Source organism: Phyllostomus discolor, chromosome 8 (assembly GCF_004126475.2).
Source record: "Phyllostomus discolor isolate MPI-MPIP mPhyDis1 chromosome 8, mPhyDis1.pri.v3, whole genome shotgun sequence".
Taxonomy (NCBI): domain Eukaryota; kingdom Metazoa; phylum Chordata; class Mammalia; order Chiroptera; family Phyllostomidae; genus Phyllostomus; species Phyllostomus discolor.
In genome coordinates, this window is record NC_040910.2 from 39525341 (window position 1) to 39536790 (window position 11450).

General features: G+C 53.8%; 1 protein-coding gene across 2 annotated transcripts; it reads left to right on the plus strand.

Annotated features, from left to right (window-relative positions):
• The first annotated feature begins 528 nt into the window (after positions 1 to 528).
• On the plus strand, positions 529 to 11129 carry CREB3L3 (cAMP responsive element binding protein 3 like 3). Of its 2 annotated transcripts, none has more exons than XM_028521131.2 (10): positions 529 to 663; positions 1402 to 1530; positions 1932 to 2232; positions 3105 to 3217; positions 5321 to 5458; positions 5977 to 6083; positions 8109 to 8177; positions 9727 to 9811; positions 10031 to 10127; positions 10323 to 11129. In XM_028521131.2, the coding sequence occupies exons 1-10, from the start codon at positions 637 to 639 to the stop codon at positions 10631 to 10633; spliced, it is 1377 nt and encodes a 458-aa protein (XP_028376932.1). In that variant the 5' UTR covers positions 529 to 636; the 3' UTR covers positions 10634 to 11129. The 2 variants fall into 2 exon arrangements, with proteins under 2 accessions (XP_028376932.1, XP_028376933.1); XM_028521132.2 differs by having other exon boundaries at positions 530 to 663; positions 1935 to 2232.
• Positions 11130 to 11450: the final 321 nt, after the last annotated feature.

Genomic DNA, 11450 nt, shown 5'->3' on the forward strand with positions numbered 1-11450 from the left:
AGAGGGAAGATCAAGTGCAAAGGCCCTGAGGTGGGAACAAGTTTGGGTCAATAAATAGTGGAACAAATGAACGATAGAAGATTCTGGAAGGAATCGATTGCACGGGTTCACCATGGAGGGCTTGGAGGGTGGGCGGGAGGTTGCCAGCTCTGAAGAGTGAAGGGAGCGCCTATGAGGGGCCAGCTTTAGCAATGGCCTCCCTCAGGTGGTCTTCCTGTTTTGTTCTGTCCTGAGAGTGGGCAGGACCTGGGCCAGGTCCTGGATCTCTGGGCCTTCCTGGATCCCGACGTCTAGGTCTCTGATAAGAAACAGTCCCCAAAAGTAGGGAAGAGGTCATGGCAGAGCAGAGGCACCCCAGACTTTGGCCTTTGTCCCTTGCGGGCTGGAAAAGCACAACATATCAAGATAACGGGTCTTCTCTCCCCTCCCCCCAGCTTGCCCTGGTATCACTGGCCATTAACCCTGTCCATCTTGCCTGTCCCCCAATCAGCAGCTGGGGGTGGGCTGGGAGTTCCTTGGAGTTATTTCAGCATCTTTTGGGGGTGGTGACAGATCCACAGAGAGGAACTAGACTTCGGGTGAGCCTCTACGGATCAGAGACACAGAAAGTATCTGGAAGCAGAGCTGGCCGGGCTCATGAATGGAGATTTAGTGGCTGGAAAGGTGAGCCCCGCCTGGGTCCATGGAGGGAGGGAGGGTCTATGCCAGGAAACCCGCCCCAAGCTCCCAGAGTTGGAAGGAGCCCCCACCCCATTGCACAGATGGGAAGACTGAGGCCCAGAGAGAACATGCCATGGCCGAAAGCATGCCTCCATTCCAGGACTGCTCTTGTAGTTCTTTTAAGCCCCCACCTCTCAGGAGGGGAACGAGGGCAGGCTGGAATGAAAGAGGGCCAATTCCATCAGCCTCGAGGGAGGGACCAGGCTGATCATCCCTTGTGTACATCTGTCTAGCACCTTTTTTTTTCAGTCTTCACACGAGGATATACTTACTGATTTTAGAGAGAGAGGAAGCGGGGGAGAGAGAGAGAGAGAAAGAGAAAGAGAGCGACATCAATGTGAAAGAAAGACATCAATCAGTTGCTTCTTGTATGAGCCCCCACTGGGGATCAGTCCCACAAGCTAGGAGTGTGCCCTCACCTGGGATCGAACCTGCAACCTTTTTGGTGTATGGAATGACGTTCCAGCCAACTGAGCCACCTGGCCAGGGCTGTTTAGCACTTTTTAAAGAAATTGGCCCTTCTCCCCTGAGCATCTCTGGGTCAGCCCCTCAGCACAGATCTGGGGGTGGAAGCAGACCTGGGGCTTGAGCTGAACAGACCTGGGGTGGTATACAAGTGGGAGATGGGGAGGGGAGGAGAGGTGCTGCGGGGCCCTCACGCCTGTCCTGTCCTTGCTCCAGATGGCTTCCTGCACCTGCCCCTCGGGCCCCATGGATAGCCTGGAGCTCCTGGATCTCCTGTTCGATCGGCAGGATGGAATTCTGAGACACGCAGATCTGGGCGAGGACTGGAGCCATGTCGGGGAGCAGGTGAGGCCCCCACTGCAGACAGAACTCCACTCAGCTCGGTAGCATTTACAGTTCATGGTGTGTGATTTTAGCAAAGCACATTATTGCATCGAACCTCTCAGCCACCCCCATGGGTGGGCAGCACTGGTGCCTTAGAGGTGATGAAACTGAGGCCCAGTGAGGGGCAGCAACTTGTCTGGGGTCACACAGCAGTTTTGGTTTGGGTCCAAACTCAAACTCAGGGTGCACGCCTTAACCAGGCTGCATGGTGTTCCCATACCACATGATTGTGTTCAAGCCCCACAAACCTTTCATCTTATAGAAAGGACAGGCGAGGCCCAGTAAGGGTAGTGGCTTGTTGAGAGTCACACGGCCGTCCAGAGAAGAGCTCAGACCTCCTCCTTCCTGCCTACCCCCTCCAGCAGGTCCTGCCAGCCCCGGCCTCTGACGATTTCCTCAACTGTATCTTGGGTTCTGGAGACTCAGTGCCCAGCTCTCCTCTCTGGTCTCCTGCAGCCAGTGACAGCGGCATCTCTGAAGATCTGCCCTCCGACCCCCCGGATACCCCTCCACACAACGGGCCGATCACCGCCCCAGCTGGCTGCCATTTCTCGGAGTCTGGCAAGGGGCTCTGCCCCTCCTACCATCCTGTCCCTCACAGCCCCGCCAGGCCCCTTCGGCCAGCAGCCCAAATGCTCGAGGCCTCTGTGGCCATAGACCTGGGTGAGCTCCGTGACTTCTCTCACTGCCCCCACCTTGTTACACATATGCCCTCCCTTTGAGATGGATCCTGTCATGGGCCCATTCTCCAGATGGTGAAACTGAGTCCCCATGAGGTTAAATAACAAGTCAAAGCCACAGATCTGGGATGTACCCCTGGCGGGCAGGCTGGCTGCAGCACCAGGCGTCATGCTGGCAGCCTCATCTTTGTGCCTCCCATGCCAGGGTCTCCCACGGGCTCCGTGAGAATGAGTGAGATCCTGGGTCCCAGTCCTCGAGGCTCTCGGGGCAGGCCTTATGTGGAAGACACTCCCAGCAGGGTGTCCTTTGTCCTCTGAGCCTTGCAAAGGGGTAGGAGCTCTTCTAAGTCCCATTGGAGAGTTGAAACGGAGGCTCAGAGAGGTTTAGTAACTTACCTAAGGTAACACAGCTTCGCCCAGTCAGGATTAGAACCCAGAGTTATCTGACTCGAAGTCTGTGCTCTGGGGAGCAGCTCACAGTGGCACCAGCTGGGAGGGAACTGGAGGAGAATCAGACCTGGCGCCTCCCCAAAGGGAGCTGATGCCAGGCTGGCTGCACCCCTAGTCTGTTATCCTGGGCGACAACAGCTGCTCCCTCCTGCATTGGCAGCGGGGCCCTTGACCATGTCCTGATGAATTTGGGTTCCTGTCTTACAGCTGAGGGGAGACTGAGGCACCAGCCAGAGCTGTCCCCTTCAACCCAGGCCTTCGGGCTCCAAGCTGTAGCAAAAGGCCTTAGCACATTGGGGGTCAATCCTGGAAGCCTTGCTAGAGGATTCAGGTAGAAGCTGAGAGAGAGGTCAGGACCCCCTGCCTGACTCCCTGCCTGTCTTTGTCCCCATCTGCCCTGGTCAGAAATGTGGAACGCAGGCCTCTATCCCGAGAAGCAGACTGAGCTGGCAGACTCGGCCCGGCGCTGCAACCTCACGGTGAAAGACCTCCTCCTCTCTGGCAGTGGTGGGGACCCGGTGAGCAGCCCCACCCCATCTCCTGAGCCTCAGAGCTGGCAGGGCCCCCAGGGTTCGTGGAGCCCCTATACCCCCATTTCCTTTCAGAGACTGGAAAACTGAGTCACAAAGACTGGGTTGTCCAGGCTCACACCTGAGCAAGTCCGTGGGCTCTATTCCTTGAGTTCTGTCTCCTGGGCTGGGACACCTTCTGCTGCGGAGCTAGTAAACAAACAAATGAACAAACAACAAATAAACCCTCCACACCTAAAACTTACTAAGCATCTACTGTAGGCCAGGCACTCTTCTAAATGCTTTAAATGTATCATCTTTTAATTTACAGCAACCCTGAAGATTGGGGCTCTTAGTATGTTAATTTGACATATGAAGAAATGGGCACAGAGAAGTTAAGTAATTTGCCCTAAGCCACACAGCTGCTGCAGGCTCTACCCCTGGGCTGGTCTGTTGGGCCAGTTGGGCCTGTTGTTCCCATTACATGCTGACTGAGGGCCACCAATCTTGCCAAGGCTTCAAGTACCTGTAAACCAGATCGGACAACCCAGTTAATGCCCCCATTCCTCAGATGAGAAACTCAAGGCCCAGGGAAGTTAAGCCCAAAGTCATATAGCAAGTAAGTGGCCTGGCAGGATTTGGACTGCAGTTTACCTGATACTAAAAGTTATCCTGACGGTCTCTAGACAAGACTGAAATGCCCCTCCCAACTTGAAAGAGGCATGGTAAGCGCCAGCTGTGTGCTCAGCCTTTGGGGACCTCATGGTCAAGATGGGAAAACCGGAAGTGTACCAATGAGGGAGAGAGGCTGGAGAGTCATGGCAGGTCCCTGGAGGGCACCCTGGAGGAGGTGGAACCCCAGCCTGCCTTGAAGGATGGGAAAGGAGAAGGAAGGCTCTGGAAATGCTGACTGGCTTCTGTAAATTCATCACTGTTCTAGATGTCAACAACCTTGGGATGTGGGGAACCTTATCTCCACTTTATGGATAGACACACGGAAGCTTGGCCCTGGAAAGAAAATGGATGAGCTAAACAACCACTCAGAGTTCTAGGTAGTGGAGTTGGACCCGAAGAATGACACACTGCCCCAGTTTCCACCTTTATTCCTGAGACTAGGATGTTCTGATGACAAGATTCTTTCATCCTTAGTGTTCATGTTTCATAATAATTTAACTACAGTGTTTTGCATACAGAAAGGCACCCACATGGTTCAAGCTCCAATGGCACAAATGAGACGGTGGAGAGAGCCACCCCTCTCCACACTGCCCAGGCACCCGGCTCCCCACACAGGGGAGCTATTTCTTCCTTCCAAATGGATTCCTTTTTAAGAAGTTTAACGTAAAAAGTAGCGTGCCACGTGTAACCATGTTTTGCCCTTTTATTTATTTATTTGCTCCCCACCTGAGGATATGTCCACTGCTTTTAGAGAGAGAGGAAGGAAGGAAGGAAGGAAGGATCAAGGATTGATAGGAGAGGAACATTGATGGGCGGCCTCCCGTGCACACCCTGACCAGGGATCGAACCAGCAGCCAGGTGTGGGCACCGACTGGGAGTGAAACCCGCAACCTTTCGGTGTACAGGAAGTTGCTCCAACCAAATGAGCCACCCAGCTAGGGCTTGCCCCTTTAATTTTTTTCCTCTGTAGTATGACACGGAGACCCCATCCCTTTTCACAGTTGTGTAATATTCTGTTGTCCAAATGCACCCTGCCTTATTTAACCTGTCGCCTCTTTGTGGGATATTTATTTTCATTGCTTCCAATCCTCTGTTATTGCAGACAGTGTTACAAGGAATGTGCAGAGCCCAGCATGGCGGCTGGAATGTAGTAGGCGACTGTTAAAAGCTGTCGAATGAGTCTTTGTTAAGTGAAGGAGGACCCTGTGTGGCTGGCCTTTGGCCCGTGTGAGAGGGTGTCTGTGGGGTCAGTTCCTGGAAGTGGAGTTGCTGGGTCAGAGGACTGTGTTCCGGGCTCTCGAGCCCCAGCACCAGTGCGGTGCTGGGGCCATCCCTCTACAGCAGATGGATTTCGGGCTTCTCAAATCTGATGCCTCTTTCGCTTCCCAGAGGCTGTCTCTCCCTGCCCCAAACACAGTTCCCCTGGCTCTTTCACAGCAACAGCATCACCTGGCAGCCCCCCACCTGTTAAGACCTGGGACTGGACACTGCCCAGAGCTGGTGCTGACAGAGGATGAGAAGAAACTATTGGCCAAAGAAGGCATCACGCTGCCCACCCAGCTGCCTCTCACCAAGGTGAGTCCTGGAGACCCGTGGCTCCGGGTCCTTCCCCCTTTCTGCGGCTAGCTGCCCGTGAGCCTCACCTATAGGCCTCCCACACTAGAATTATAAGACGCGTCTGTCGCCAGAGTAAAAAAAAATCACCCAAAGCCACAATTCCTACCCAGCCTATTCACTTAATATCACCACCTGAGTTTGTTACTCCAATTGGAAGGCGTTAGTGTTGGTATCAGCTGGCGCTATGAAAAGCGCTGTTCTCAGATGTAACCAGGAGGTGGCGCAATTGCACCATACGCAAAGTTTGGTCACTAACTGGAAATAGACGCTGGGAAGATTACCAGGACCCAGGACCCTCTTGGAAACTGCCAGAATTTAGGGGCAGGAAGGCTGATCTTAAAGTCATCAGGACTCTGCCCCCAGGTGTCTGGGTCTGAAGTGCCTCCCGTGAGAAGAAAATAAGGTGAAGCTGTGGGGTTCAGACAACAGAGTCGACCTCCAGCCTGACTCAGCCCGCTTCCCATGTCACTCTGCAGTACGAGGAACGAATGCTGAAAAAAATCCGCCGGAAAATCCGGAACAAACAGTCGGCCCAAGAAAGCCGGAAAAAGAAGAAGGAATATATTGATGGCCTGGAAAGTCGGTGAGATGGGGTCCTGGGACTGCACACTCGGGGAGGAAACCCAGGCCCAGAGGAAGGCTGTGATGAGGCTAAGGCCGCAGTTTTTAGGGCTTGGCCGACGGAGAGTCCTGGTGGCTCGCCGGGGGAGACCATTTTTCATGTGAACTGCAAGGATGGGAGTATGCGTGGAGAGAACACAGGGCAAGGGTTACCGGGTCCCTTCATCCCCTGGAATATGTGGTGCCAAAAAAGGGGGAGGTTAATAGTACCCATCTTGCCCTGGTTCTGTGCCCCGTCATGGGACAATGGGGTGCTGACTGCCCTTGTCTGGGGCGCTGGTCCTCAGAGCTGTTGTGACTGCTAAGCGTGGCTTTATGGAATGTTACAGGTCTGCTGGGGTTGTCTATTTATGCCTGGGTCTGTGTGGGGATGTTATATTTTTCTGGGATGTTATATTTTATGTCATTTTATTGACATAAAATGATTTCTAGGTCTCCTATTATTTTTAAAGTTTTGAACTGTCTACGCTGAACCTGTTTTAATAATTCCTTTATCTGTGCCTTCTCTTTCTCTTTCATCTTTCTGATCAGTCTTGCGGGGAGTTTGTCTATTTTATTATTCTTTTTTTTTTAAGATTTTATTTATTTATTTTTCGAGAGGGAAGGGAGGGAGAAAGAGAGAGAGAGAAACAGCAATGTGCGGTTGCTGGGGGTCATGGCCTGCAACCCAGGCATGTACCCTGACTGGGAATCGAACCTGTGACACTTTGATTCACAGCCTGCGCTCAATCCACTGAGCTACGCCAGTCAGGGCTTATTTTATTATTCTTTGCAAGGAATGGATTTCTGGTTTTTCCTCCCACACAGCTGTATTTTTCTTTTCTAGGTCTTTCATTTCTACTGTAAGTTTGTTATGTCCTTCTTAGACTTTATTTTTTTGCTGTGGGTGGGTATAGTCTATGCTGTTGTTTGTTTACTAGTTTTTATTTATTATTTTTAAAAATATTTTTTTATTTATTTTTAGTGGGAAGGGAAGGAGAAAGAGAAACATCAGTGTGTGGTTGCCTCTCACGTACTCCTTATTGGGAACCTGGCCTGCAACCCAGGCATGTGCCCTGACAGGGACTTGAACCAGCAACCCTTTGGTTTGCAACCCACACTCAATCCACTGAGCCACACCAGCCAGGGCTGTTTGGGAGTTTTTAGATGTGCATGTTTAGCTCATAGAGCTGAGTTAAGGCGATCCATGTTCTTCTCAGCACCACCTAAGCTGGATCTCGCATGTTTTCATTTGTACTACCGTCATTTCCGTGTGCAGCCTGGGTTTCCTATAACTTCATTCTTCTTTATCTTGTGAGTTATGTAGAAGGAGGACCCTTCGGTGAGGGAATTTCTTCTCTGCCCTGGTTGTGATAGGAGGACGGACACATGCTCGTGCCCCAGCCGGAGTATTTCAGCTCCACGGCTGAGTGGTCTGGGCCATGACCCTGTTCTCAGATGGATGCAGATAGGAAAGGCAGGGTCCCCAGCCTGGACCCCAGAACCCCAGGTGGAACAGTCATCATTGTCTTGCTCCTCAAATGCAATTTGCTAAGCCCCTAGTCAACTTGAACTCATGCCGTTCTCCCAGCCACCCTGTGAACTAAGTCATTGTAACCCCATCTTACAAACTGGGAGACTGAGGTCAGAGAGCTGATGGCTCAAGGTTGCAGAGAGGGTGAGGGTTGTGCCTTGGTTCTCCTTGGACTCCCAGCCACCCCGTTATTCCACCTTCTGGAAGCATCACAGCCTGACTTCCGCCTTCTGTTCCAATCCTGGGGGCTCACACTGGGATGAAGCCCCCATGCCAGTGCAGAGATGGGAGCTAGGAACCTGGCAGACATGGGTTCACATTCTCTCAGACTTGCCAGGGCAACTTTGAACAAGTGGTTTTTCCCTTCTTTGGCCTTGTGTTCCCTGCCCATGAAGTGGGGCCTTGCAGAAACCTGTGATTGGGACAGTTGGTGGCAGTCATGTTCTGAATGTCACTGTGACATTGTCCCTCCAGGATGTCAGCCTGCACTGCCCAGAACCAGGAGCTTCAGAGGAAAGTCTTGCATCTCGAGAAGCAAAACCTGTGAGTCTTGGTCCAACCAGGGGAAGCCGGCCCGAAAACCCCCGGCAGCAGAGGCAGACAGTGGGGGTGGGGGGGGCGCGCAGCTTCTATGATGGCAGGACAGAGCAGGGGGTAAGGGTTTCACCTAGAAAGGGGGCAGGCTGCATAGGGGAGGAGATTTGGATCTGGGGCCTTGAAGGGCATATAAGAGTTCCTGGGGAAGCTGCCACATGGAGATGAATGGCTGGAGGCTGGAAGCACGGCATGCCAGAGCGCTGCACATAATCCCACCTAAGGGCGAGTCCATCTAGGCACCTGCTCTGCATCAGGCATCGTTCCGGCACTGGGACCACAGCTGTGAACAAAGAAGTCTAGTCCCTCCACTTAAAAGAATTCAGAGTCTAGTGGGAGACATACTCAAGACAAATGAAAATATATAAAAGATCACACAACTAGTGATAGCTGCTGGGAAGAAAAATAAAGCAGGGTGAAGGGCTATTTTATTTTATTATTATTTTTTTATATTTTATTTATTTATTTTTTAGGGAGGGAAGGGAGGGAGATAGAGAGAGAGAGGGAAACATCAATGTGCGGTTGCTGGGGGTTATGGCCTGCAACCCAGGAATGTACCCTGGCTGGGAATCGAACCTGGGACACTTTGGTTCCCAGCCCGCGCTCAATCCACTGAGCTACGCCAGCCAGGGCTTATTTTATTTTTTAAAAGATTTTACTTATTTACTTTTAGAGAGAGGTGAAAGGAGGGAGAAAGAGAGGGAAAAAAACATTGATGTGTGAGAGCAACATTTGTCGATTTCCTCTCACACACCCCCACTTGGGGACCTGGCCCACAACCCAGGCACATGCCCTGACTAGGAACTGAACCAGTAACCTTTCGGTTCACAGGCCGGCACTCAATCCACTACAACACACCAGCCAGGCCTGAAGGGTTATTTTAGAAAGGAAGGTCAGATAAAGTGACATTTGAGGTGAGACCTAATAAATGAGGAAGAACCGGCTACAAAAAGACCTGGGAGAAAGGCGTCCTTAGAAGGAATAGGCTGTGCAAAGGTCCTGGGACAGGACAGTGCCTGGCACTCTGGAGGAACAGTGAGGAGGCCTGTGTGGCTGGAGCAGAGTGAGCGAGGGGGAGAGAGGGAGGAGGTGAGGGCAGGGAGGGGATGAGGGCAGGTTGTGCAAGGCTTTGTTGCAGGGAGGACTTGAGGGAGATGGGTGCCCTGAGTGGGTTGGGAGAAGCTGCTTTTGGAAAGCATCCCCTGGTGGCTGAGTGGGGGTAGGAGAGGGAGGTGTGTGGGGGGAGGGGGAATGGTGGTGGGGACCAGAGAGGAGGCTTGGGCAGGTGTCCAGGTTGGTGATCCTGGAGGCCTGGGTGGAGGAGTTGTCACGGAGATTTATCAAAACAAAGAGGAAGTGTCTGAGACTTGTAAGAGCAGTGGGGCCTTGAGGGATGGAGGGAATTCAGACATCAGCCATGGTGGGGGGCCCTGGAAATGGATGGGAACCCAGGCTGAGGCTCTGTAGGGCTCAGCCAAGGCTGCTCATTTCCGCTAAGGTCCCTCCTGGAGCAGCTGAAGAAACTCCAGGCCATTGTGCTCCAATCCACCAGCAAGTCAGCCCAGGCGGGCACCTGCATAGCGGTGAGTCCTACCCCCGGTCTGGTGGCCCCCAGGATAAAGGGGGTCGTCGACCTTGGCAGACTGGCCTGCGGGAGGGGGGAAGGTGAGTGTGAGTGGCATGGCCTGAGCTCCAGATGAGGCATAATCCAGTCTCTGGGGCTTCAGTTTCCCTGCCCATGAGATGGGTGTGCTCACATGGGCAATGGAGGGATGGGGTGACCCCACCCCCATGTCTGGCAGGTCCTGCTGCTGTCTTTCGCCCTCATCATCCTCCCCTCCATCAGCCCTTTTGCCTCCAACAAAGCTGAAAGTCCTGGAGACTTCACACCTGTGCGAGGTAGGTAGGCAAGGATGGTTTCAGTGTCCACTGTGGGCTGCACTGTGGGCACAGTCCCCTTGGCTCCCCAAGTCCCCATGCTGGGCCTCTGGGGGAGGTGGAGAGAGCACCCCTGCAACTGCTCTCTGACTGGAAGGAAAGAAGGGACATGAGCTTCCCCTTTCTTTCCCTTATGAACCCCCAACTCTCGCTCAGTTTTCTCCAGAACTTTGCACAACGATGCTGCTTCCCGTGTGGCCCCTGACACCACGGCAAGTTCCAAGGCCCCAGGACCCCTGCCGGAGGCTGGCACACCCCAGGAAGGGTCTTCGGAAAGCCCCAGGACTCACTGGGAATCCCGGGACATGCTGACTCTGGACAACTTGACAGAGGAGCTGGACAAGTCGACCCTGGTCCCAGGCAACTGGACAGAGGACCTGAGCCGGGCCACCCTGCTGGACTGGGCCTCACCTGAGCCAGCACTCAGGCCAGGGCGGGTGGGGCTGGAGGCGGGGGAGGAGCTGTGACCGCCACCTGGACGTGCCACTGGGCCTCTCTGCCCAGGGGCACTGCAGCGAGTGCTGCAGTGGACAGGCAAGGGATTGGGGGTGAGGCAGACCCCCATGGAGATGCTAGGATGGAGATGCACACACACAGCTACACACCCAGGGACCCGCACACAGGGGCAGAAACTGATGCCCAGACACAGGGCACTCATAAGGCCACAGAGCCTGAGAAATACACACACAGGCCCAGGCACAGCAGGCACCAGGCAGATGCATACCGAGTGAGTGACCCACTGACCCAGACAGGCATGGATGCATGACACGCCGCAACGGTTGCCCTGCCTGGGGACTTCTCCCTGCCCCTTCACACGCACAGAGGAGGAGGTGGCTCAGACTGTGGGGACCCTGGCCCCTGAGCACTGACTGAGCTCTGAGCTTCGGGATGGCCATGGCCCACAGCCACCCCCCACTTTCTCTGAGACTGCTATGATCCTTAATAAAACATTGTGACAGAACACGGCTGGAGTGGAAGCAGAATAGGGTGAGGGCTGAGTTGGAGTCTGGGGCTCCCCAACCCCCAGAAGGAGGGGCTGGGCCAGCCTGGGATGGGGGAGTGAGGCGGGGGTCCTCGGGCACCCAGGATGGAGGGGGACTGGCAAGGCACTGGGCACATCTTCAGCACCATGGAGAGCAGCAGCGGGTGGAGCCCGAGGTCCTGGTGTTTCCGGCATCTGAGGAGGAGCTGGGCCGCTGCCTTCTAGGAGGGATGGGCTGCCCACCCTGTTCATTTTACCCATTGAGAGACTGAGGTACCAGAAGTGAAGGGACCCACCCAAGG